At 47.1% G+C, this 27,103-nt stretch overlaps 1 protein-coding gene and 1 non-coding gene across 2 annotated transcripts in view; one reads left to right on the forward strand and one right to left on the reverse strand.

The window, feature by feature from the left end:
- Positions 1-27,103, reverse strand: part of IKBKB (inhibitor of nuclear factor kappa B kinase subunit beta) — a 616,380-nt gene that overhangs the window by 543,794 nt on the left and 45,483 nt on the right. The window contains exon 2 of the mRNA XM_086943580.1: positions 11,040-11,162. Within this exon, the coding sequence (XP_086799706.1) occupies positions 11,040-11,162 (123 nt within the window). The remainder of the gene's footprint in view (positions 1-11,039; positions 11,163-27,103) is intronic.
- Positions 6,706-6,812, forward strand: LOC147683113 (U6 spliceosomal RNA). Its single transcript, XR_015302184.1, has one exon. It is a non-coding gene; the product is annotated as a U6 spliceosomal RNA (small nuclear RNA).

Raw genomic sequence — 27,103 nt, forward strand, 5'->3', positions numbered from 1 at the left:
TCGTTCATTGACCTCTTGGGAGTGTTTGGAAAGTTGGTTATTGATATCTTCCAATATCTTTGACCAGTCATCTGTCGTCATCATTTTACTTAACTCATCCTTAACTTCAAGAATTTCCTTTGATAATTCTTCCAAAATGTTGGATAACTCTTCAACAATTAGCAGTATCAGGTCCAGAGAACACTTATTAAGAATAGCGTACCAACGCTCTTGAAATGATTTAGCATTTTTACACAATGAAGGTTTCAAGGCGATACGTAATCCCTGGGGAATCCTTAAGGCCCGAGGGTACTTAATCAGTGTGCTCGCATGTAACCGTTGGTTTACTTCTCGTTTGGATAAATAAAGAAGATGTTTAATACTTTGCTCTTTGGTTCTGTGTGTGGATGCCCCCGAGGTATCCTCTTGAATCGAAGCATAAATTCTGGTTGCTGCATCATCTTTAAAGGCGAATGTTTCTGCCCTTTGATCAGTGGTATTTGTTATTTCCTCAAATGTTGACATGGTGTGCTACTTGTAAAGAGGGCGGAAAGAGAATAAACAAACAAGTAGGACAAGTGCACAACCTCCAGTTTTTTAGAAAAAAGGTTTTTTAAAGTTTTAGTGAGTTATTTGAAATAGGTTTAAGGTTGCTCCCTTGGGTACGTTTTCCGTCCAGTGAAACGTAACATTAAATCATAGCTGTGTGTTTCCAAAAGATATTTGGTCACAAAACCCAACAGGGGCACTCCTTGTAAGTGATCACAGTAAAGGCTTCTTGTTTAGACTTATTGAATTTTATTCATTCAAAAGAAAAAAGTTATTTGCTTCACTTAATTCTTATTTCATTTCAGATATTTCAAGAGCATCATGAAATTATATTGATTTTGAACATATTCCAACCTCCAATGCATTTCGAGCAGATTGTCCGCTCTTCATCAGGGAGTGCATTCTAAAATAGATACAATGCAACCAATGAATTTAAGTTCAACACGAAAGTATACATTTTATAAGTACATAAATGTGATTATCAACACACAATAGTATTCAACACTTATATGATTTCAATATGACTGGTATACTAGATTGACCTTATGACCCAAGTGAAAAATGTGCTATGTAAAAATACTGCAACTCGTCAACTACTCACGTAATCAGATTGTCGAGATTGAGGTAAATCTGAAAAAAGTAATTGAAATCGCGTGTCAGACAATGGGAGGGCTGACATTTAAGAGAAGAGATCGACTCGCGCTTCGAGAAACAACCAAAGCGCTTCAAAAAAGCATTGTGACGTTTTCAGGACTTCTTACCTGAATTTAGATGAAAACGCGCGTTCGGTTAAGCGTCCGGTACACCGTGAGCGGTGATGTTAGTAATGATCGGGTGCCGATTTTAGACGCGAGTGTTAGAGTAAATAGTAGACATAGTAAGATGGAATGGAGTAAACAGTCACGTGATCAAGAGCCAAAGAGTGGCGGCCATCTTAAGGTGGTAAAATACCAGCGTACAAAGTTGCAATTCTGCGTGTAAAGTTACAAATCTGCCAATAACATATAGTGAAAATCAAATTAGGGCATCACATATTCAGAAGATAAAGAGCAATATAGACAGTATTCAGAGAATATTATAAATAACAAACAAATTCAGTCCGTTCATTTAAACCATTCGGTTTTAGAGCCTGTAAGTGATAAATCCAGTAATTCTCTCTGCGCAATAGTTCTTTGTTATTATCTTTTCCCTCCGTTTTTTCAACAATTTCCAGTATGAGGAACCTTAATTGCGCAATGTTGTGTTTGAATTCAAGGAAGTGGGTAGCCACAGTGGATTTAGCATTCTTTGTCCTAATATTGGATTTGTGTTCATTGATGCGCAAACGAATTTTGCGTTCAGTTTTCCCTACATAGATTTTTCCGCAGGGACATTTTAAAAGGTAAATTACATTGTTGGTTTCACAAGTGGCAGATACTCTTAGTTTGATTTCCTGACCCCGCACTACTAACTACAAACCTGCTCCTCATGAATTAGCCATTTTACAAAAGGGTATCTCATATGTACCTACATCAGACAGTAATCTATTGGAACTGGAAATAGATCTATTTAAACTGATGAGAAAACTTCGTTTGAGGAATTTCTTTGACAATGTGATACAAACCCAAACAACTGGTGAAACAGAGGAAGATGATGAACTCATAGGTTTAAAAAATCGGAGTACATACATGGCTCCCATGAGCCACAAGACTCTTGACCTATTCGAAAATATGGTGAAAAAAGAACTCAATTCCTTGAAATTTAAACCAACCAACAGAAAAAACTTAACACGGTGTACCGGACGCTTAACTGAACGCGCGTTTTCATCTAAATTCAGGTAAGAAGTCCTGAAAACGTCACAATGCTTTTTTGAAGCGCTTTGGTTGTTTCTCGAAGCGCGAGTCGATCTCTTCTCTTAAATGTCAGCCCTCCCATTGTCTGACACGCGATTTCAATTACTTTTTTCAGATTTACCTCAATCTCGACAATCTGATTACGTGAGTAGTTGACGAGTTGCAGTATTTTTACATAGCACATTTTTCACTTGGGTCATAAGGTCAATCTAGTATACCAGTCATATTGAAATCATATAAGTGTTGAATACTATTGTGTGTTGATAATCACATTTATGTACTTATAAAATGTATACTTTTGTGTTGAACTTAAATTCATTGGTTGCATTGTATCTATTTTAGAATGCACTCCCTGATGAAGAGCGGACAATCTGCTCGAAATGCATTGGAGGTTGGAATATGTTCAAAATCAATATAATTTCATGATGCTCTTGAAATATCTGAAATGAAATAAGAATTAAGTGAAGCAAATGAACTTTTTTCTTTTGAATGAATAAAATTCAATAAGTCTAAACAAGAAGCCTTTACTGTGATCACTTACAAGGAGTGCCCCTGTTGGGTTTTGTGACCAAATATCTTTTGGAAACACACAGCTATGATTTAATATTACGTTTCACTGGACGGAAAACGTACCCAAGGGAGCAACCTTAAACCTATTTCAAATAACTCACTAAAACTTTAAAAAACCTTTTTTCTAAAAAACTGGAGGTTGTGCACTTGTCCTACTTGTTTGTTTAGCACCAGCATTATGCCACAGCTGTCCCATATGCCAAGAACTATAGCTTATGTGCCTGCATTTTACCCAGGTACAACATAAACCAAGAATTACCTCCTTCCTTCTCACTGACCCTATTCGGACAGGAATCACTCAATTTCACTTAATGTTTTCTCTCTCTCTCGACTATGTCTACTAGTGACACTACAGCATGTCACTAATAGGGAGGTCTTGAGGCCTGGCAGGATCCAGAGGCCAAGGCTAGGATGTTGCTAGTTTTTGCTAGTCCTGGTCAATCTGGATGATGGCTGTTACAGGTGTCACTGTGCTCCTATGCCAGCCACAAACCTGATTCACTACCTCAGGGGGCAGCAAAGGTAGGCATATATTTTTTACTACACAAGTGAATAATAGGTTATTATTAATTACTGGTATTATGAAAAAAGGGGCAGGATGAAGGCCGCTGAAATGACAGGTATTAATCTATGAAACCCCTATGTAGTGAATCATCAAAATGAGGAATTTCAGAGCCGTTTTTTCTCTTTCTTTTGTCATTGTAGATTCTTTTCCCATGGATCCTGACCTAACCCTTTTGTCCCTTGGCTTTGTACTAGATCTCCGATTGATATTATAATCCGAGTCAAGGGCCTAGTTGATTGGGAGCGGAATTCTTGCAACCTTGTACAAGGTGAAGAGACTGGAATAAGTATTCAGTTTTTACAGCTACAGTGTTTCCAGCCTTCAGCAATGCTACTCACCCCCCCAGCTTTAAAATGCTTAATGTACCACACATTTCTCCAACAATTAACCTCCTGGCCTCCTGAAAATAACAACCAAGCAATGTTTTGGGACAGGTGGTGCTCCTCAAATATGGGCCACTTTTTTGGGGCTACCTGCGCCTATTTGTGGTCCCAATTTGACCCTGGTTGAGCTTCAAGTTTCAGTTCTGTTCCAATGCAATACACAGCATAAACATAAAGCTGGGGCTGGGATACTGATTGGACGAGAACTACATGTCGAGTCTACCAGAGGCCATAAGAAATTTGGACTCTGGACCTGAACCAAATACACAGCTCCACTTAAGCACAAGGTGACAGGGTAGCATCCAAAAGGACTCACACAATAGCACCACTGCTACTAAGTGACCAATGAACTTGGTCACACAGTGTCAGGGCCGGCTTTAGCGCCGGTGGTGCCCAGTGAGACAATCACTTTTGTCGCCTTACATGCTCAATGACCACCTCTTCAGATTCTCTCACTACCACCGGGCAAAGGTTCCCCTCATCTCTCCAATCATAAGATATTGCTAAACACAGCACCCCCATGAGATCAGGGCCCCCTCCACAGGTCAGCACCCAGTGAGGCCACACAAGAAGCACTGCCCTAAAGCCGGCCCTGCACAGTGTGGCTATTGTGAAAGTAAAACGTGCTCTAGAGTGCTCAGCAGCCTAGAAGCCAATGATATCAGTTATGCATCTGGGTTACTACAAAACATCTGACTGGCAGTTTGATTTGTTTTGGGTGTTCCGATGTTTTCTGAATAGATTTCTGGACTAGGACCTTCTCTCATGAGCCTTCAGTGATCTCCAACTATTTCTGTTTCACAGGAAGCAAAATTAATCCGTCCAGGAAACTGAAAGGGTGGTCAAACAGTGGGTAGTGCGGCTGTGTTCACTGTCACCCTCGCAGGAACACTTACAGTACTTCAGTTTCATTCCGTTCTTTTTCATTTTGCTCTGCAGAGATAAAACTAGCATGTAGTGACTGCAAACGTAATTTCAAGCTTCTTTTGAAGCTATATTGTCAGTATCGGCTGCTATCAAAAGGGGTGGCGGGAAGGGGAAAGGCGTAGAGGATATAAAAAATACATTAGAACACCTGAATACCGCCGCCTCTCCTCTGTCCTCTTCTCCGCAGCAGGAAGCACACAGCCTCCCAGAATTCCCTAGCCAATCACGAACCTGCCTTACAGCAACACTGCGATAGGTCTGAGCACCATGGTTCGGCGCTCAGAGAAGGACTGGGAGGCTGTGCATGCTCTCCACCCAGGCTTTACAATACAACCTTTGGAGAACATGCAAAGAGGGCATGACTGTTTAGCTGGACCGAGACAACCGACCAAACCGTCCTGCGCACTTAAGGTGCAGCCACCACCACTCCTCCTCCCTCGGCCCACCCTACCTTAACTTCACTTGCAAGCTCAATACAAAAAAATAATAATGCAACGTTATCGTTTTAATTTTTGTATTGAGCTTGTAGTTGAAGCAGTAGGGCAATGCTCCTCCGCTTTAGAGGGACCCGCCGCTGATTATTGTGGTGTCTACACTTTAGTGAAAGCATCTGAGTACACAAAATATAATCCCATCTGGGAAGATCAGCTGAGGACTAGTTTTAACGTATTAAGGAAGGAAGGAAGCAGACTTTGTGCTGAAGGTTACCCCACTCAGGTTTGCAATATACTCTGAACTAACGCCATAGAACAGGCAATGACCACTGCGTCACAGACTTGTCAGAGTTTACTCATCTCCAGCTTTAGGACAGTGTTCAAATTGGCACAAGTGAAGGTATAACTGGAGGTGGGCAACAATAAGAAGACGACTTGCATCAGTGTTGGCATAGGTAAGGGAGCATCCGGGACCTACAGTGAGTTACGGTGTAAGGGACCCCGATGTGTTCACTCTCAGAAACCTGATGGTAATTAAATGTTTTCACAAGCATTGCTTTGTCTCAGTGGAAGGAAAGCACTTCAACCTTTAATAAAGAATCCAAGAACAATTTTTGTTTATCTCTGAATCTCTCTAGGCAGCAAAGATTCATAAGAGAAATTTCTTAAAATAACTAGTCAAATTGTCCTTTGCTACACCAGCAGCAGCTAATGAACCTCTGTTTTCCCCATGTTTTTTTCATCTGTACTTCAAACGCTTCACTGGACAGGACTAACAATAGAATATGTGTACAGTGTTTTAACATAGAGGCAGTAAACCTTACATTAAGAATACAAGAATGGCCTTCCACAGTCACCTCTCCACATTACCCCCTCATGGGTCCTCCCCGTCCCAGTCCTTACCACGTGAGGCAGTCCTGCCTCCAACCAGCAACAATCAAAACGCCAGAAATCCAAAGGTCGAAGGTGACATAAGCCCCTCCCACCCACCGCCATGCCTGTTTTTTTTCTGCTCCGACGGCTGTCGGAACGCTGGTGATCCCGGTTCCTGCCTCTGTTCCTGTTTGCTTCTGGGTGTTTTGGCGGTGCCGTGAGTGTTTCTTTTGCATTTTAAATGCTTCTGTTTATGGTCTTTTCATGTTTTTTCCGGCGCGGCCGCTCCGGTCCTCCGGCCGGCCACGCTCCTGTTCTGGGGTCAGGATGCTCCCCGTTCATGTGCTGGGCTGGGGCGGGGAGCCCTCCTGGTGTTCTGGCCCCAGGTCGTTCCGGCGCTGGTGCTTTAGTGCAGTGGCCGGCCCCTGCGGCCATGTTCTTCATATGTGGCTGTGGGTGGAGACTGCAGGGCTGCCCTTTTTTGTTTATTTTCTGTTCTCACATATGAGATTACTGTTTGGGGCAGTGTTTCCTGGAGGTTGCTGGGCACTTCCTTTCAATACCACCACCATTGTGTGTTGGGTGTTTTCCTGGTGCTCGCTTCGGCAGTACATATACTAAGCTTGGAACGATACAGAGTAGATTAGCATGGTCCCTGCACAAGGATGACATGCATATTTGTGAAGCGTTCCATATATGGGGTTTACTCCTTTACTCGCCATGTTTGAGGGGACTTCCTCTCTGGTGCATCCTCGGAGCAGTTGCTCATTGGTATGTCATATGCCTCTGGTGTCACAGGCTATCATGTGCTGAGGGTTCAAGTCCTGCCTATGCTGTCAATGTGACTTGGGATGTTCATTTTCATGCTGTGCTTTGGAAATTTGCATTCTCTTTGTCCACGTAGCATCTTTTGCGGTTTTTCTTGGACTGTTTTGCTCTGTTTGCGCTGCTGGTGCATGCGGCTATGCCATCATCTCTTGTTGGTGGGATCGTGGATATTTTTTCCCTGTTGGGGTATACATTCGGGGATGGTCCATGAGATTTCTGGCGTTTTGTTGCTGGGTCTTTCTCCCTGGTTCATTTGCTCCGGCGGGGTTTATTCCCATTTTTTACTGGCCATTTCGTGCTGTCCTGTTGGCTGTACTGGCTGCGGTGTGGCTTGGCATTGCCATGCGGGGTGTTCCTCTCTTTCTGGGGACACGATTTCGCCTAGCGGTCTTTGTCACCTGGTATCCTCCATTTTTCTTCTTTTTTGCACCTTCTACCTCGGTCTTCGGAGGCTTCTTCCCTGGAGGTCCGGGTTGGGCGGTTGGTGGATTCCGCTCTCAAGTGTTCGTATGCTTCTTCTCCTTTTTGGGGTGTGTGCTTGCTCTTTTTCGGTCTGTGCTTTCTTAGGGGTCCCTCCTTCCGGTCCCGGATGGTTGGGCCTTGTCCTCGGCTACCGGGGCGGCGGGGGCTTGTGAGGTTTCTCTCTGGCCTGCGTTTTGGTGCTTTGCCATTCCCCTAGTGCCTTGGTCCTATGCCTGCTTTTTTTGCACTACGTTTGGTTCCCTGCCTCTGCGGCGCCTGCTGCTGCCCCTGAATGTCAGTCGGGTATGTTGTGCCCGGGTGGAGTCTCCGTGGCCTAGTGGTTGCATCTCTTCCTCTTCAGGTTATGTGTTCCACTCCTGGTGTTAACCTGCTTGTGGGTCGCCTATCTCCTTTGGTGTCATTGGTCCGGTCTGCTTTGAGAATGGTGATTCCTGTTGGTCGTCATTCTTGGTTGCCGGTTTCCATTCCGGGCTGTCCCCCTTTTAGGCCATTCTTCTTTGGCGTCGGCCAATTTTTTGTCGCTACGCTTTGTGGTGCTGGTTTCGGTGATGGAGTGGGGCCGGGGGTCCTCTTTCTCTCTGTTCCAGGTCCTGGCTCCCGTTGGTCTTTCTGTTCGGTTCTCCCTCCCGGGGCTTTGGTTGGGTTGGTGCGGCTGTGTCCCTTTCGGTTGTGCCCCTTGCAGCCCGGTTTTCCCCTCTTCTTGGTGGGTAATTTTGGCTTCCCTAGGTGTGGGAGTCGCCTGTTTTTCTCGTTCCCCTCTATCCGGCTGCTCAGAGGTTTGCGGTGGTTGAGTTCCGTTTCCTGTTTTCAGGTGTTTCCTTTCGGTCTCTCTCATGCTCCTCTGGTTTTTTCCACGGTGCTGGCTCCTGCTGTGGGGGTTTGCTGGCCTGGTTCCAGTTTCTGGGGTCGTTTTGGGTCTGGCCGTTCCTCGTCTGGTTCCTGTTCGGGGGCTTCAGTTCCTCGGGACCGGTTCGACGCTTTGCTGGGGGCTGTTTCTCAGTGCTCGCTTCAGCGGCTCGTATGCTTTCTGTTGAGCGTTGCTGGAGGGGGTTGACATGGCCCCTGCGCTAGGATGACACGCATTTTGTGAGGCGTTCCATTTATCTGGATCTGTTCTCTGTCCTGTTGGATCTTCTGCGGGTCCTACTGGGTCTCCCTCCTGCCCCGGCTCGGGATTGGTTTTGTGTCCGGCAGTTGGTGGTTGCCTCCTCGGCTGGGGTTCCTTGGGCTCTTGTGCACCTCGTGTCCTTGGTGTTTCTTCTGATGACTTGTTGGGTCCTTTGTCTTGCTGGTTACGAGGCTCTGGTTCCTCTCTCCCCTGGTCTGGTGGCTTTGCTCTCCTGACCTGGTGTGGGGGGTGCATTTCTGCTTTCCTCTCTCCTCTTGTTGTCCTTGGATGCCTGTCCTTGGGTTGGGGGCCCCGTTGGGGTCCTTGGTGGCCGGTTTGTCTGTTGTTCGGGCTGGCGCTCTGGGGGCTCGTTGTTGTTTGGGCCTTCTTGGGGGGTCCCGGTACGTGTCTCTGTTCCTGCGGGCTTCCCTGTCTAGTGTCTGGGCGGCGACTTCTCTGTTGTCTTTCAGAGGGTCTTGAGAGGCATCCCTGTTACGGCGGTTGGTTTCTTTACTGGAATGGTACTCTGGTTGTGCCTTCTTTTGGTGGCTTAGGCCGCTTCCTGCCGTCCTCTGTTTGGTGCTGTCTGGTGCTTGTTTCGACGGGACATGTCCTTTTGTTGGGACATTGCGTGGGTGCTTGGGACTGTGCGCTGGTGCTTGGAATGGCCCTGTGCTGGGTTGTCTTGCTGCTTCGTGTAGCATTCCCTCTGTCTGTTCCTCTGTTCCAGGTCCTTTTGTCTTTGGTTTGGGTCTCTTGGTTTGGTCATTTTTGCTTCCCCTCCTGTTGCTCTTCTCCCCCGGTTTTTGTTCCGGGGTGGTCTGTCCTCGGGGGTTGCTCTCCCGTTTCCTTGGCCTTCGGGTTTTCTGTATACCTTCCCTCCCGTTTTCTCCTCCCGGGCGCTCTGCGGAGGTTTGGGGGGTGTCGGTGTTGTTGGGTTGGCCTTGCTGTTTTTGGTTTCCGCTCCTGCTGTTGCTGTTGGGAGTCGGATTTGGCCAGCCTCCCTTGCCTCCGGCTCTGCTTCTGGGTCCGCAGCTGTCTTTGCCCTGTCTTTGGCGCTTGCTTCTGACTGCCTGTCTCTTGAGCGGCTGTCTTTGGCGTCTTTGGGCTGTTCTTCTGTGGTGGCCTGTGGCATGTGTTGGTCGCGTTGGCCTTCCGCTCTTTGGAGCTGTGATGCACTTTGGGGCTCTTTTGTTTCCTGGTGCTCATCTCTTGGTCGGAATCCATGGTGGGGTTCCTGTTTCTGTGCTGGTTTCTCCAGCTTGGGTTTGTTGTTGGGATTTTTCCCCTTCCGCTTTGTCTGCTCGTTGACGGCGGTTTGTGCTTGTCGGGGCCTTGGGGCTTCCTCGGTGGTTGTTGCCCTTTGGTGGGTCGGCTTCTTCGGAGCTTTTGCTTCGTTGTCCGGGCTCTCCTGTTCTCATTTCTTCTTTGGGCCTTGCCTGCTGTTTTGCATGGTCTGCGGTTGCCCCTTTCATGTCCTTGTTAGTGGTGGACGTGTTGTGGTTGTCCACTGCAGTGGTTTTTTTTGCTGGCCTTCTCTTCCGCTTGTCGGTTGGGTGGGTTGGGTGCCTTGCTCGTTTTGTTTCCTTCTTTGCAGTTTCTGCAGGTTTGAGTTGTTTTGCGGCTTAGATCGGGCTTTTCTGCCTGTTTCTTCGTGTTTCCTTTTGCGGCCGGAGGTGTTGCTTCCTGTTTTGCCTGCTGTGGGGGTTTCTCCTGTTCCCCTTCTTTGGGTGTTCGCGGGGCTCTTCTGTTTTGCCTCCGATGTTCACTACAGTCTCGGGTTTCTCCTAACCTGTTTGTCTCCTGTGGGTTCTGTGTCTGCTTCCTGTGCTGATGGGGCGGGGTCTCTATCCTGGTGCTTTGTGGGGCGGCCTTTTGGCGGTCCCGTCACACTTTTGTGCGACTTTCTCGGCTTGATGTTTTTCTTGCCTCTTCTGACTATTTCTGTTGGCGTCTTGTACGCTGCTGTTCGTCGATGCTTTATTGTTTGAAGTTTTGTACTTTTGCATGGATCCCTGGTGTCCTGCATTTTTTCTTCTTGGTTTTCTGCTTGTGAGTTCCTCACGTGGTAAGGACTGGGACGGGGAGGACCCATGAGGGGGTAATGTCTTATTACTTACCGGTAATCTTCATTACCCCGATTAGGGTCCTCCCCGTCCCAGTCCTCTTCCCTCCCTCCCTCCCGCTGTGTTTGTGTCTGAGTCTTGTTGATAACAGGCATGGCGGTGGGTGGGAGGGGCTTATGTCACCTTCGACCTTTGGATTTCTGGCGTTTTGATTGGCTGGGTGGAGGCAGGACTGCCTCACGTGGTAAGGACTGGGGCGGGGAGGACCCTAATCGGGGTAATGAAGATTACCGGTAAGTAATAAGACATTTATGGTTCTGAACTATAAGATAAAACTAAACAACACTTAACCCATGGAAAGATCTGTAATATAACCATAGGTTCTATAAAAGTCCTCTCTGAACCCAAACATAGTTTTACAGACAATGAGTGATGGACTCACCTTTTTCTGCCACCGGATGACATTTCCGAAACCCCCGGTTCCCAGTCGCTCCTTCATCTCCCAAGCACCGCAGGTCTGGGTCTGCATGGATGGGGGATAGCTCATCCTGCCTGCAGCTTCAGCCTTTCAGAACAAGGGTAGAAGGGAATAAGTTACAGCAGAGATTACTCCCTAAGCACCCCACCACCAAACACAACCTTCTACCCCCAAAAGCATTTATCACATGCCATTTGTACCAAACCAGATCCTTGATCCAACACTTACCTAACCACATACCACATTGAGTTATTCCTTTCAACAGCTACTCAGAAAGGTCTATCCTCCTCAAACCCATGCTTGCCTCAATCATACACTCTCCCAAAGTAACCCTGGTCGGCAATCGTCAGACCCTGCAACCAGGTCTCTCTTCTGTATAAGTTATCCCTGTTGCACACTCACAACAGATGACTGGCCACTATTGATTCCTTGAGCATTCCCAGAGGCTACTTAGTGGTGCTAACTGCAGCACCCGACCCCCAAGTTAACATATAAGAAATTCACAATAGGGGCGTGGCCGAGCACGAAGCGAGATGGCCGCTTAGTCTGCGAGCTCCGCTCGCCACGGCATGAATCCTTTTATTATCCTGCCTTCCCCTGCTTGCACAAGCTCGGGGCCAACCGGATGCGGCGTCGGAAGAATTGGAGATTGGCTGGCTGCAACTCTGAAGTTTGGACGTGTCCGGCAACCCTCCTACTTGATCCTTTTTGCCCAGACCGAGACTGAGTCCGCCCGCTGGCCGAGGGGCCGGAGGTTGATGCCGGCTGCTGATGTCACTCGAGGACGCGGCTCTGCAGGCCAGGACGCCCGTAGCTCGGAATTGCAGGAGGCAGCATCGGAACTGCTCAGACGGCCGTGATTGACGAGCGCTGCCCAGGAGACGGCCGCATGCACTGGAGATTCCGCACCATCGGCCAGTAAGACTGTTCCTTTGTTCTTGGGCTGCTTGTGTGGGCCGGCTGGACGGGCGGGGGTCGCCATTTTAGATCGGGTGTAACGCTGCAAGCACTCGTGGACTTGGGGCAGACCTGTGCTTCTCTCGCGGACCCCAGTGACATGAAGATCGGTAATCTTATATGCGGCTGGCGGGTCTGTCCCTGGTGATGTGACCTCAGGCAGCACAGTGCGATCACTGCCTGCGCTTTCTATCAGGCGCCCACAGACAGAGTGACCTGCTTGCGGCCACTGCGAAATGGCGGATCGCTCGTGACAGCTTAGTGTTGAGGCTGTCCGTTTGGTGGCTCTCTTACTAGCTCCTTGACCAGGTGAAACTGGGTGGGCTGCTGGCGCCGGTTGGGGAAGACACTACACTGATTGCGAGAGAGCCTATGCCGGCCATGCGCGATGGAACCCACGGTTCGGGGCCTTATTGTTGCCCTAGGCTCCCTCCACCTTGCCTGGGCGAGGGAAGTCAGGGAACTTGGACGGAAACTGGACGCCATTCTTACCCCACCGATGGATGAGGGCTTCGACGGTCTGAGAGAGAGTGCTGCTGCTAGAGGCTCCCCACTGGCACCGGATGACACTGCTGTGTACCTACAGATGGTTCCGCGGGGGGCCCTGCCTAGTGTTGGGGACGAGTTAAAGTCGACCGACCGCGTGAGTGCGGCATTGGGGCCTGACACTGGGAAGCAGGCGGATTGCCTCCTTGCCACCGTTCCTTTGCCAATCCAACCCAAGTTGCTTTTATTGTGTCGCGATTTGGGAGATTGGCCCGGAACCTTGCTGTTGCGCCTACATGTCTGGAATTGCTGTTTTCTCGGGCCCCTGATGCTGGAGTCTTCCACGGAGTTGGTTCTGCCTTGTTTGCCTGGCTACTCTGACTGTCTGAAGTTGTACTGCATTGCTAACTATCAGTGGCCACGTATTGATGGCAGGGTCAAAATGGGCCAGGGGTGAACTCTTCTTCCTTGGTTTGCTGGACGGATGCCCGATCAACTATTGTGATGAGGACGCTCTTCTGATCTGTGATACGACGCCACTATTGCTTGTTGGTTTGTTGGTCTATTTGTGCTCGAACCTGAGCTACTTGGTGTGAGTGGGGGGAGGGCAGGGGTTTGGTATTAGTGACTCTCCCCTGTTTCTTCCCTTTCATTGGGACACTTTTGGGGCGACGGGCACGTTAGTTGGGGGGTGGGCCATAGCCTCTTCGACGTGCAGGGTGGGGGGTTGGAGGGGTGGAGCTCTTGGGTTTATCTATTCTTTGCTCTATGGCCTTCTCTTGCCTACGTCTTTCTCTCTAAATTTCGGGTTTTCGTTTTGAGGGCGACAGGGACGCTGCTAGGGGGGGTAGGCCGTAGCCTCTGTAGGGGTGCAGGGTGGGGGGTTGGGGGTTGGGGTTCTTGTTTTGTATTCCCTTAGTTACTATGGGCCCTTTTTCTTCCTTTTCTTTTCTCTTGTGTCTTCTTTCCTTTTTCTTTCTTTCTCTTATTTCCTTTGGATCGATACGCTGGGTTAGTTGGATGCCTCTCGTTGTTCTCCGCTTCTTGCGGTCCTGTGGGAGGTACCAGGGTCGTTTCATGTACCGGGATGGGCGATGACTGGTGTGTTGCTTGCATGGTTTACGCTTACCCATTGATAGTCATTAGCACCGGTATTCTGAAAATGCTTGCTGTTCAACTGCTCTGTTGTACGCATTGCCCACTCGGTACTCCCTGTTAGAGTGTGCAGCTTTTGATCCTTTACATTCTATAAAATTTTAAAAATGAACCTTAATTCCTCCTGATACTCAGTGGACGCTCTGGTTATGGTGTAACTTGACATGCTTGCTATTTTTATCGGTGTGCTACTGAGTTACAGTAAATTTGCTAATGTGCTCTATATCGTAGCCGAGGCCGGCCAGGTGGTTGTAGGCCCGTAACTGTTTGCCGAAATTGCACAATAAAGGTTTTCAAAAAAAAAAAGAAATTCACAATAAATGGACTGTCCAATCAGTTCAATTACTTTGTTATAAAAGTAGGACTATTATTTAGTAAAAGGTCAAAGCGTTCAGCAAAAACTTGATACATCCCAAATAAACAATTTTGACCCAAAATAGGAACAACCTGATCCTCGTTAGAAGATAACTCAGCCCTTTGTGTGTGCACTCCAGAAAAGCGTAGAGAACTAATGTAAGGTTGTTATAGTCCTGCAGCTTAAATGTTTGGGTCTGGGTTACAAGCATAAGCTAGTTCAAACTTACTTGGGAAGGATGTGCGCACACCTCTTGGTAACAGGTGTAGTTTGTATAGAAATTGCGCATCACCTAAAACACTGAGAGGGAGTGTGGAGAATCTGGAGCCTTATATTAGATATTTACTAGAGCTCTCCTTTGAGAAAGGCAGGGTTCCTAAAGCTTGGAAGGAGGCCGTGGTGCTCCCCCTGAAAAAAAAACGAATATCCGTATGGAGCAAATGGAGAATTTGCGCCCCATCTCACTCCTGCCATACTTCGCTAAAATCACGGAGAAGGCTGTCAATAACCAGTTGACAGCCCACATTGAGGCCAACAGACTGCTCCATCCCACTCAATCGGGTTTCCGTGCACTCCACTCGACCGAGTCAGCACTGTTGTTAGCCACAGAAACCTTGCGGAAACATGCTGATGAAGGCCACGCGGCGGCACTGATCCTGTTGGATCTCAGTGCCGCATTCGACATGGTAGCCCATCGCACGCTATGACATTGCTTAAGGAGGGGAGGAGTGGTGCAGAGGGCATGGAAATGGCTGGAGTCCTTTTTGTCGGACCGTAGTTTTCAGGTGGCACAGGGCCCTTTTCGATTCAACCCCATTTGCTTGAAGCAGGGGGTGCCCCAGGGGTGCAGCCTAAGCCCTACCCTCTTCAATTTATATGTAACTGCAGTGGCCGAGATCATAGAAAAATTTGGGCTGGAAGTCTTGTCATATGCAGATGACACGCAACTAGTGGTGGCCTTGACCCAGCCGAAGGAGCAGGCAGCTGACAACTTCCGATCATGTCTGCAGGAACTGGCGGCGTGGATGGCCAACAACGGTCTTAAATTGAATGGAAACAAGACAGAGGTCTTGATTGTTGGTAGAGCTCCGTCAGTGTGGACTTCGGCATGGGGGCCTACAGCACTGGGTCCTTTACCTAATCCCAACAATCAAGTGAGAAACCTAGGGGTGTGGATCGATGACTAGATCTCATTCGAGTACCACACCAAACGAGTGGCAGGCACATGCTTTGGCACGATGAGGGTCCTTAGGAAGACATTGGATTATCTGCCAGTGACAGCGAGGAAGACCATGGTCCATGCACTAATTACATCTAGGCTGGACTACAGCAATGTCCTATATTTGGGAGCCAGTGCCAGATGCTTACAGAGGTTGCAGCGTGTGCAAAACGCCCGTTTGGTTCTGCCCAAGAGAGCCGCCTCCAAGAGAGCACTGAGAACACTGCACTGGCTTCCAATTAGGGAACGTGTGGTATTGAAAGCACTCTGTGTTGGCCACCGTATCCTACAAAGGAAAGGACCTTCTTACCTGCACAATCTGCTTACGCCATACCACCCGACCTGTTAACTGAGATCTAGCGGGACAAGGATGGTGCTGGCGCCTAGGTTCTGGAGAGTAAGAACGGGAGGTCACTCCTTTCGTGTCTTGGCTGCTCAGAAATGGAACAAACTCCCTCTGGAGCTCCGGCTGGAGAAATCAGAGCTCAAGTTTCGTAAAGAGCTGAAAACATTTCTGTTCCCTAAAGAGTAGGGCCAGGCTCTGCTAGGGTATGTTCGAGAGGGTAGTATCAGCAGTTGATTGGCTTTAACGCAGCAGTCCATAGCGCGGGGAGACACTAGTACAGTGTAACCAGGCACTTTATAAACTTAAATAATAATAATAATAATAATGACAAGAATCAGGTACATGAGATAGTGCGCCACACTAGGAAACACGGTTCTGATAAGAGATGTTTAGGAATGATGTGGTTGACAGTGGGAGTCCCCACATTCTCAGGAAGACAGCCACAGGCACAATCCAGGGGATGCAGAGTGACACCAGCTGGGCTAGAGAGGGAAAGATGGTCACCATGAGTCAATGAAGGAAAATCAGAGCATCAGTAATGTGTTGAACAGCAGGCAGCTGACAGCAAGAACACAGGGCTCCCTATGAAAACAGCATGCCCAGAAACAAACGGGTTGAGACTACAGATCAGGAACAGCAGCTTGGTCAACTCGCTGTATGGCAGTCATTTGCCCAACGGGCTCTTGCCTAGGTCTGCATCCTCAGCAAACCAGCCAAAAGGGATATTTTCTCTTGCAGAGGAGAAGCAAACTGCACATACATGCAATGTACCTCAAGTGGGCTAGGTAGAGGCAGCTGCACCACATTCTTGCGAATGCTCCTCACCAGAATCAGGATCTCACAGAAGGGCTTGAGGCCGCTTGATCATTGCAGGTCCTGGGATGGGTTTGGGCAGGTTCTAACAATTTACATAAGTCTACCTCATTCTCCTCAGGACACTGAAAGAAATCGAAACTATCACATTATCTAAAACAAGGCAGCAACAAGAATTCTATCTCTGATCCAATCCTTTCTCTGCGTCGGTGCACAAAGCTTCACAAGAGTCAAGGAATTTATATTCTGACCCAGAGGGTTAGTTTATATTTCAAAGCTGAAGCAGTTGCCGCAGGCCAACCAGCCAGGAAGATCTTGAGCTACACTTATTAATCTGTTGGAGCCAACCAAAACCAAGTACATTTTCCATTGCGTACATCTGGTTCAATGGAGACAAGGCACCCCAGAATATTTACACAGGTGTGCGGGATTTCTCTTGTGATGCCTCAATTGGTTCGAGGCTGTGGCTGGCACTGCAGATCTTCTTGCACACAGTACATCACTCTGCCCTATTCAAGAGTACCTGTCCATGCACTCTGACTTTTCCTTGTTCAAGCATCAATCAGTACAGGCTACTGGTGGACATGTTGGATCTTTCTAAAACTGGTGAAGCAAACAGGCCGATATTGACCTAGACTACAACGATTTGAGCAGATACGAAAGGGTAACTGTTAGACCTGGCACCATTGGCATGGGTCTCCCTTCCATTTTTGCTGTTGCCTCATGTATTTTTGCTGGCGTTGTATGCTTTGGGCACTGTGCCACTGCTATCCAGTGCCACAGTGCAAGTGCTCCGTATTGTAAATTGATGTACTAATCAGTGGTTCCATGTTTGTCTATTTGCTTTACTTGTCAGACCCTAGTCTAGTGCACAGAGTGCCCAGGGCGTGTAAATCCAAATGCTCCTGGTGGGCCCTGAAGCACTGGTTGTGCCACCCACAGAAGCAGCCTTGTAAAATGTGTCTAAGGTCTGCCATTGCAGAGCGTGCATGCGGTCTGGTACTGTCATGCTGACTGGGCAAGTGCACCCACTTGCCAGTCCCTAAACCTTCTCTTTTCTTCATATCAGTCACCCCTATGGTAGGCCTAAGGGCAGGGTGCATTGTAAGTATAAGGTAGGACAAGCCCTGGTGTGTTTGGCATGTCCTAATAGTGAATTACAGTCATTTTCATTTTTCCCTATTGTATGCTACCTGTTCTCCATAGGCCAGAATGGGCTGTTAGAGTTATTACATTTTATAATCCTAACGGTCTCAGAGAACATGGTAGAAATTCGAGTTTAGTATGCCTGAACTCAGAATAATAAAATACATCTTTTAGTGAAATTTATTTTAATATTCTGTGATTGCAAATACCACTTTTAGAAAGTAGGTATTTGCTTGTCTAACCATTCCCACCTGCCTCTGCTAGGTTGTGTATTCCTATGTCTGGTTTTGAGAGTGACAGGGCTGGGGAATTCCAGGAGACAGTAGTGAATAGAGAGATCTGCATCTAGATGGGAGGGAGGAGTTGCACCTGAACCTTGAATAGGGCTGTCCCTGCCTTCCACAATGCTGGCTCCACCCCCTGGGGAGCGGCTGATGTCTCTGCCCTGCACACTGAAAGAAGAGAAGGAGTACTGTAAACAAAGTGCTCCAGTACTGTACTTGCCTTCCACAATGCTGGCTCCACCTCCTGTGGGGCGTCTGATGTTTCTGCCCTGCACTGTGAAAGGAAAGGAGAAGTCTGGTAAACAGAGTGCTTCAGAACTGGTTTGGACTAGGCAAAGGCCCCTCTCCCCTCAGAGAACAAAGGATTTTGGGCTATAAATATTGGGACCTGATCCCATGAAATTAGATCACTTTGGACTACAAGAAGAAACCTTTACTGAGGAGAGGAACCTGAAGAAACTGAGGAGAGAGTATTCCCAGGCTGAAGTGCTGCTTGGGGGATTGGCCTGCAGTGGTTGCCTTACTGCCAAAGGAAGGAGAAAGGAACTTTGTGTACTTTGCTTTCAACTTGTGAAGGATCTCCAAACGCTAGGAAAAGAGCTTGCCTCCTGCTGAAGTCTCAGGGACAACAGACTTCACCCCCCAGCTCCCCAGAGTTCTTGTGGAAGTGCCTGCTGCTGTTTTGGGCCTTCTGAGGATCTGCGTGTCGCAAGGAGCTGGAAGCGCGACTAAACGAGAAGAAGAGTGTCACCGTCGCTGTGCCTGCCGTCGCAACTCCGAAAGAGGGTGTGACCGCTGGACTGTCGCACTGCACCGCATCGGAGAGAAGCGTGCCGCAACCAAGAGGAAGCGTGTCGCCGTCGCTGCTGCTGCTGTCGCAACTCCGAAGGAGGAGGGTGTCGCCGCTGTAGTTGTCGCACTGCACCGCATCAGGAGAAGAATCTCACAACGAGGTCAGAGCGTGTCGCTGTGCCTGCCGTCGCAACTCCGAAGGAGGGTGTCACCGCTGGAACTGTCGCATTGCACTGCATTGGCCAAGAGCACCTCGCATCCCCGAGAAGCGCGCCGCCGTCAGAGCCGCTGCCGTTACATCTTGGATGTCGCCGCTGTAGTTGTTGCATCAAGCGGAAGCTTCACGCGTCGTGGGAGAAGAGCGTCGCACTGGAGCTGTTGCCGTCGCATCGTAAGGGTGTCGCCGCAGCAGTCCACGCATTGAACTGAGGACTTCTCGCATCCCCGAGAAGCGTGCCGCATCTGGAAGATTTTCACGTCTTTATTTCTTTGTATCTGAACTTTGCCGCATTTCCCATTGCTGCAACATTGCTGGTCGTGGAAGCGCAAAGCAACTTAAGGTACATTGACGCAGAGTGCGCATCTAAGAACTTAACTGAACCAAGCTTAAATCTACCACCTTAAAGTAATCATAGTGTGTATTTTTGTCGTTTATGGTCTTGTGGTAACTCTATATAAAGTCTACTTATTTTTTATATAAAACCTGTGTAGTGTCCATTTGTAGTGTTGTCACTGGGTTACTGCATGTGGTCACAACTGCTTAACTTACAACGCCTCTGAAATAAGCCTGGACTGCTCGGCCACGCAGCCTAGAGGGTGAGCAGGGGTTATTTTAGGAGTGTAATCCCCTTGTCCTTACTAGAGGAGAGGTTCCTATTTGTCACAAGTACCTACCTGTGCCAACTAGAGACCCTCAAATCTAACATTGGTAACACACACATGCAAAGGGATAAAAGAGAGAGTTAGCAGCAAGGACAATTACCTCGCATAATAAACGTTTATCATGGAGAAATACACATACCCCTCCAGGTGAGAGTATCCATCCCCTCATGTGCACACTCCCACCTAAAACATACATTTGCTTGGATGGGGGCAAGACAGCTCGTCGGCGAGACCTTCGGGTAAAAGTTAATTAGAATGTCCAAGTGCCAAACGTACAATTTTAAGGTGACCAGTGATTGGATGGAGTCTTGGGAGAGAGCACGGTACAGCGATGGGAATGAATCTGGAGCAATTCAAGTGGAGAAACTGGACTCCGTTCATGGGGTATAACTTGGACAAGCAGTGATTGTGCACTGAAGCCTATTTGGAGAGCAAGGGTGTCAAACAGGACGGGATGATTGATAGTGTTAAATACTGCAGTGGTTAGAGTGGCTGAAATCAATTCAAGCAATTCCATCAGGAAATGTTTCCCATTGGAAGACAAGGAGGCCAAGGTCATCGCCGTCACAGATCACCGACCATCAAGATGCAGATGTTTCCACAATGGATTGTGATTTAATGTCGGAATGGCAGCCCTTGGAGAGAATATTAATCTTTTTTCCAACAACGTTTTTTATTCAAGAATTACGAATACCATTAGTGCAACGATATCAAGACACATGAAATGAAGTCAAGTGAACATAGACTATAAATAATTATGGTCACAAACAGAGCATTACAATCAAATGTCAAATATACAAGACTAAATAAAAATGCAGATATTTGCATGTGACATCTTTAAGGGAAAAAAATCTGAAAACCACAGCGGTAAATGAGATTGAGAGGGGGATAGGAAGAATATACTGGTTCAGTCTTACTTGGACAGGATGTGCGAAAACCTGATTGCAACACAAGCAGTTTGTATAAAAACTGAGCAGTCCCAATGACAAGCATCAGGAACATGTGATTGAGGGCCAGTCAAGGAAACACTATCCCGGCAAGCCAAGTTAAAGGACGATGCCTTTGACAACAGGAGTCACCACAGCCTCAGAAACATCCAAAGGCTCAATCCATAAGATGCAAGATCGCACCGCCTGTGCCAGCGAGGGAAAATGGTCACGGGGAGCCAATGAAGGGAAAATCCAAGCTTCAGTATCAAATTGCACAGCACAAACACTGGAGGGCCCAAGAAAATGACATTCCCCAGAGACAAAAGGGGTGAGACTGTAGATATGGAACATCAGCGTGGGCAACTCACCAAAAGGCAGCCGCTCGCCCCAGGGGTTCTTGAGCTCTTGCCTAGGTCTGCATCCACAGCAAAACAAACAAAGAGAGAGTCTCTCTTGCAGAAGAGAAGCAAACTGCACATACATGCAATGCACCTTTTGTGGGCCAGGTAGAGGCAGCAGGGCCTTGTTCTTGGGCATGCTCCATGTTAGCAGCAAGTTCTCACAGAAGGGCTTCAAGCAGCTTAGTCTTTGCGGCTCTTGAGAAGGATTCCAGTGGGTTCTAGCAATTTTAACAGTCTCCCTCATTTTTCTCAGGGCGCAGCAAAAAACTAAAGCAAATCACAGCCTTTAAAAGAAGACAGCAGCAAGAATTGTGTCTCTGATCCAATCCTTCCTTCGCGCTGGTGCACTATGGATATTTCGACCCAAAGGTCCAGGTTACATCCCAAAGTTGTGGCGGTAGCTGCCAGGCCAAACAGCGGTGTCATTCTTGCACATTCAATACTCTTCTGGAAGTCTGGTGAGCTTCAGGGGTGCTGGCAAGGAGAGTGTTACAACTACCTAGAAAAAAGGGGAAAAAACAAAAGAGGACCAGCTCTTGGCTAGTAATTCTGAAGTCTGTTTCACGTTGCATAAGAGGGTCAGGTGGTGCCAGGACAGCTTAGTCTTCTGTGTAATGTGCATCTTGAAGAAATAGGTGCAACCATGTTTTGTAAATGTAAATGTATAGGCATTTATATAGCGCACTACTTACCCGTAGGGTCCCAAGGCGCTTCGACCGCTGCGAAACCCTTCCTGGCTTCCCTGAGAGATGGTCCCTTAATGGGTATCTCCAGGGTGAGACCAGGCATCCCCGGCGGTCTGGTGGGGCCGTTAGTGAAGATGAGGCAAGCTAATGCCCAGAGTTGCCGAGTGTGATCGCTGATCAGAGTGGGCACCGAGGTGAGAGAATTATCGAGTCCGCTGACCCTGGTCCAGAAACCTGCCGCGCCGGGAATCGAACCCTGGTCCCGGGCCGTCCTCTGCTCTCGGGTCTGCCGCCTCTAACCAGTGAGACACACTACTTCACCCAGAGCCCAGAGCCTTATTTTTATTTATTTAATGTTCTTCTATAGCACAGGAATCGACCCTGGGGGGTATCTCCGCACTTATGATCTTCCAAGATGCCAGATCGGAATCACAGTCATAGAGAGCTCTAGATCTTACACAGCCGGAAACAGATGAGTCTTCAGGGATTTCTTGAAGGCATAAGTGTTAGTAATTTGTCTTAAAATGAGGGCCAAAGTGTTCCACAGAGTGGGGCCCTTATAGGACAGGGCACGACCCCCTTATCTTGCCTTCTTAATACGAGGGACCTGCAGCAATAATTGGTTCCTAGAGCGCAATGAACGGGTCGGAATATATAGCCGGAATAATTCAGCCAGATATTTAGGGCCGGGTCCATGAAGACATCTGTGGATTACACAACACACTTTAAACTCAATTCGCTGGCGGATAGGCAGCCAATGGAGTTTGTGCAGAAGAGGGCGTGAGGAAGACCTGGGGGGAGAATCAAGAATTATTCTGGCCCAGTGTTCTGGACCACCTGCAGACGGCTCAGTTGTTCCTCGTTAGCAGATAGGAGTAGTCCATTACAGTTATCCAATCTACTGACGACCAGTGTCTGAACCAGCGTTTTCCTATAGCAGTCATCCAGGAACGGGAACACACGCCTCAGGAGCCCAATGGTCCTGAAACAGGTTCCCGCCACCAGATTCACATATTCCTTTAGTAGTAACGCCTGGTCAAGCCGTACCCCCAGGTTTTGTACTATCTGCTTAGGGCAAGGAGCAGATCCTAGATCCAGTGGCCACCACTCAGGCGACCACAAGAGGGGGGCTTCTCCGAAAAGCATGACCTCCGTCTTGCTCACATTGCATTGTAGGCAATTGGAGGCCATCCAATCAGATACTGCTCTCATACCGGTGGCAAATGCATGTTTAATTGCCGGTGTCAGGGTATGGAAGGGAAACAGAAGCTGAGTATCGTCAGCATACAATACTGGAGTGGTGTTGACAAGTTGGGTTATGAAGGAAACTAGTTGTATCTCTGTGAGAGATTGCAAAACTTCCTGTTGGTGTTGGTGAATAAATTCTGACTTGGTGGGTTTGAACTTAAAGTAGGTCTTACACATTCATGTTTAGATGATGACAAGATATACGATCAGCTGGCCAGGTGAGACCTTCAGGTAAGATTGTAGTCCCAAATTTCATATGTACAACTTTAAGATAATTAGTGACTGGATGGAGTCTTTTGGGAGAGGACGAAAAAGAATGGTAAAATCTCAGACCGTACCAGGTTCACCCAGAAAAGCAGTAACATCAATATAAAACAACTCTGTAAGGGACAAAAGATAGAGACAGAGGGCATCGAGGAAAAGGGATAATACAGAAGGGAAGAGATCCCACACAGAGTGCTCAGATAGAAAAAAAGTAAATACTATATAGAGTTTTCCTCCACATGCCACAGCAGAGGACAGTTAAAATCAAACAATATAGGTTGGGGTCACAGTATCTCTGATGCAGTAAACATAGAAAGAGAGAGGAAAGGAATTCCAAGGAATTCCTCCCACAATCTATATTGACCTCAACAACAAACTGGTCTGAAAATGCACAACAGGTAATAGCTAGTAGCGGCTACTGTAGTAACTATTATGTCCCATCAATCACACCGAGATCCATCCAGTTACATCTAGGATTAGATTGGTCCAAATCATCGCAATCAATGGTCCCTGAAAACTTAACCAGCATCTCAGGATCAGAGGAACGACCCCACACAAGATAAAATAGACACTGTATGTGACTCTCTCACAATGAGCATAACATTGACGTTCACTCAGCCATTTGTCTTGGCTAGGAACAAAACTATTACACCACTAGCACAGAATACAGATTTTGGCTACTTCCAGCACTGTGACTAGCCACCTCCAACTATGTATATTCAAACCTGTGTTGTACATCATATCAAGTAAAATGGCTACACGGCATGCATGGATAGTACCACATCACTAATGGAGGTCAGTTTAGACCATACTGCTCTCCACAATATTTGCACAGGTGGCTAGTCCCATTGGATATTACCTATCTATCGCAAGCTTTATAAGCACACCTCCAGAATTTGGCGTGATTAAGAAGGCCAATGTGACATGGCTGAGAAGGCCAGCCCTCCCCAGTTTATAAGGCGCTAAATATAACTAAACTAGGATCTTGAAGTATAAGTATTTCTGTTTTGATTCTTTACCCACCCTAATATAGTCTTGTAACAAAGAAGCCCAACCTGTTGGGGAATATTCCCTATTCAAGAGACACTGCCAATATATTCTGGAAGCACACTGAATAGGAGTCGAGTGTAGGTTCGTAATAAGAGCTCCATATAGACCAAAAACCTAGAGCTGGGAGACTCTGACTGCCCCATACAACTGCTCGGAGGAGCCCACATATTTTTAGATATTTGGAAATAGGAGAAAATGGTGTCGTTTTTGTAAGTGCACCCAGTCGGTTACGAGGGTAGTATACCAACTGAAGGTATTTCCAGTAATCTGGGTTTCGCAAGCCTTAGTCTGCTTGCAACTCAAGCAATGGCCGAGAGGGCCAGATCATAGTGTAGCTGTAGGATTCATAACCCTAAAAAACAAGCATTTGCAATGCAATAGGTCTAGCATTATTTAATTTTAGAGCTATTGGTTTTGCAAAGATGTTTGTTAGATTTTACTTTTTTAAGTATCCAAGTAGTAGTATAAGTACTTAAAAAGAAATTCCTGAAACAAAGAAAGGGTGTAGTAGTTTTGCCTGTTACTAGATGTGACTGTGGAGAAATAAAGGGGCCTGTATTAGCTATATAAGTTACTATAAATTGAATAGAAATAATACAAGAAAGATTTGATGTGAGCATGCATTTGTAATTGTTATTGGAACTGATTATTTTGTTAGTTTGTTTTGTAATAAGTCACTACTGTTTATAATAATTTCAAAAATACAGCTAAATAAATAAATAGCAATGGTGCAACACTGCTTACTATTTACGTATAGTTTATAGTTGGAGGCTTGCCTGGTCTTTCCCCAAACCCCTTTTTGTCTTCTCTGGATTTTAAGAAGGAAGTATATGCGATGCGGAGCAGTTAACGTCATGTGTGCAGTGGAGTTAATCAGTGCCCGCGTGTTATTCCTGGCTCTGGATATGTAGGCAGAGGTGACAAGGGACTTTGGAGGGAGGAGGTAGAAGAGTGTCAAACAGTACGAGCGGTAGGTAAGAGAGGAGCTGAGAATTGATGGCAAAGTGAGCGGGGCAACATCTTCAAATCCACTATAAAAAGCAAACAACAGTGAAGGGTGGGGAAGCGTAAGGAGCACAATGTCAAAAACAGAATGACATGAAATGTGAGGCAGTGTTCGTGAAAAGGGCACAACACAGGGAGTTAAAAGTATATTTAAAGTCTTTTAAAAAAATGGAGCTGGGTGTGCCGTGCAAATTATGCCATTCAATTAAAAGGAGTAATACACAAAAGCTTTTTCAACAAAACTTTATTGATAGGAATGTATTTTGTATGGCTTACTGTGAATATTTCAATTCCAGTGTGTATGTGTATTGAATGATTGTGCGTGTATGAGAGTACGATTGATGTTCAAACATAGGATATTTATATTTTTGTAATTGTAAAAAGGCTTGTTTGTAAATATTGTGTAAAATGATATATTGGGTTTATGAGGTCTTGTGTTGTACATTGGATTGGTGAAATAATAACCAAATGTCTTTTTTGGGAAAAATCAAAAAATAAAATAAAAGATTCACTCAGACATAAATATGTCAAAGTACCATAGTGTATAATTCGTATGATCTTCAGGATCCTTAGTTGAAAAATAGAGACAGTACTGGCATCTCTTTGTTACATAGTGCAAACCAAAAGGCGCAGCCGCTATACTTACAGATACCAAACAAAAGGAGAGGATAGACGGAGCGCTGAAACTTTTCAGACACTCACCACCAGTCACAGATCTGGGTTAAACACGTCATCCTTCTTTAGCTCGCTTCGCCTCCCCAGTTCAGAGACCCAGCCATATACAAATCAGTCTTGACCCTGTTCCTCATGGGAACAGTCCAGCCCTAACTGCTAACCAGGTCTTTTTGCATTTCTCACCCCGAGTGGGACGACCATGCCCAGTCGTGGGTTCCGTGCTCTTCATGCCACTGGAGTCAAGCTAGCCTGGCTGATGAGGGTGAAACCGGTCCCAGGATGCTTTTTTCCAGTACAGGGAGCACCTGGCCTGGTAGTTTGGGCTGGACTGTTCCTATGGGGAACAGGGTCAAGACTGATTTGCCTACGGCTAGGTTTGGAATGGCATGGCGAGCAAAAAAACGAAGAATTTAGGCCTAGATCTCTGTATGTGGATGAATGTCTGACATTGTTTAGCATTCTGTCCATCACTTGTTCTTTTCGCATACTTAAAGATACAGCATGTAAAATGCAAGCAGGAACAACATGGGAACCTAATGTGTTTACACTTTTTATAAATGGCAGGAGCATGAAAAGGAAGGAGCGGCAAGAGAGTGCTAACGGCTGAGCATTTTTTTATTTAGCTGGGTAGCAGTGTTGTATGCAGGGCGAGACTGCTCCAGGCTCTCGCTGTGTCGTGGTAGGAGCGCAAAGCAAAAAAGAAAGCAGGCGAGAAGACACAAAAGGGAAGGTTCCATAAGCAAGAGAAACGTGTTATCCCATGTATTACATGGGGCCCCAGTGGTGGGGGGTGAGGTTGGAGGCATGCAGATGAAAACTTTAAATAAATACAATCATTTGTAGAACATAAATCGCAGCGCTCATAAAACGGGTGCCTGCAGAGAGTCACAGTATATTTCAAGTCTTGAAAAAACTGGGAGGTGGGTAAGCTACACAGTGCAGAACAAAAAAGCGCAGCCGCCATACTTAAAGATGCAACAGAAGCCCGTTAAGCACCTTGCCAAGCTGGAAATTGTTGGCCAGGATAAATCTAGGTATCTAGTGACGCCGGAGGAATCGAGACAACACACCGAACATTTTCTGTACTAATTGATCGTACTTGTGTTTGATGCATGCCCATATATAGTTATTGGGGAACACATAGCGGCGGTGTGGGGTCCGATGGGCGGGAGTCTGCAACCCCTTCCCCCTCTAAGTACTAGTTAATTTTCTTGGTTAGGGCGAAAAGCACTCTGCACTACTGGGGTTATGGGCAGTTTTGGGCCCGGAGAGCGGGGGAGTGGGGGAGTGGGGGAGCAGGGAGGGCAACGGGGTGGGGGGTGTTGGGGGTTTTGA

This window comes from Lissotriton vulgaris, chromosome 11 (genome assembly GCF_964263255.1).
Source record: "Lissotriton vulgaris chromosome 11, aLisVul1.2, whole genome shotgun sequence".
NCBI lineage: Eukaryota > Metazoa > Chordata > Amphibia > Caudata > Salamandridae > Lissotriton > Lissotriton vulgaris.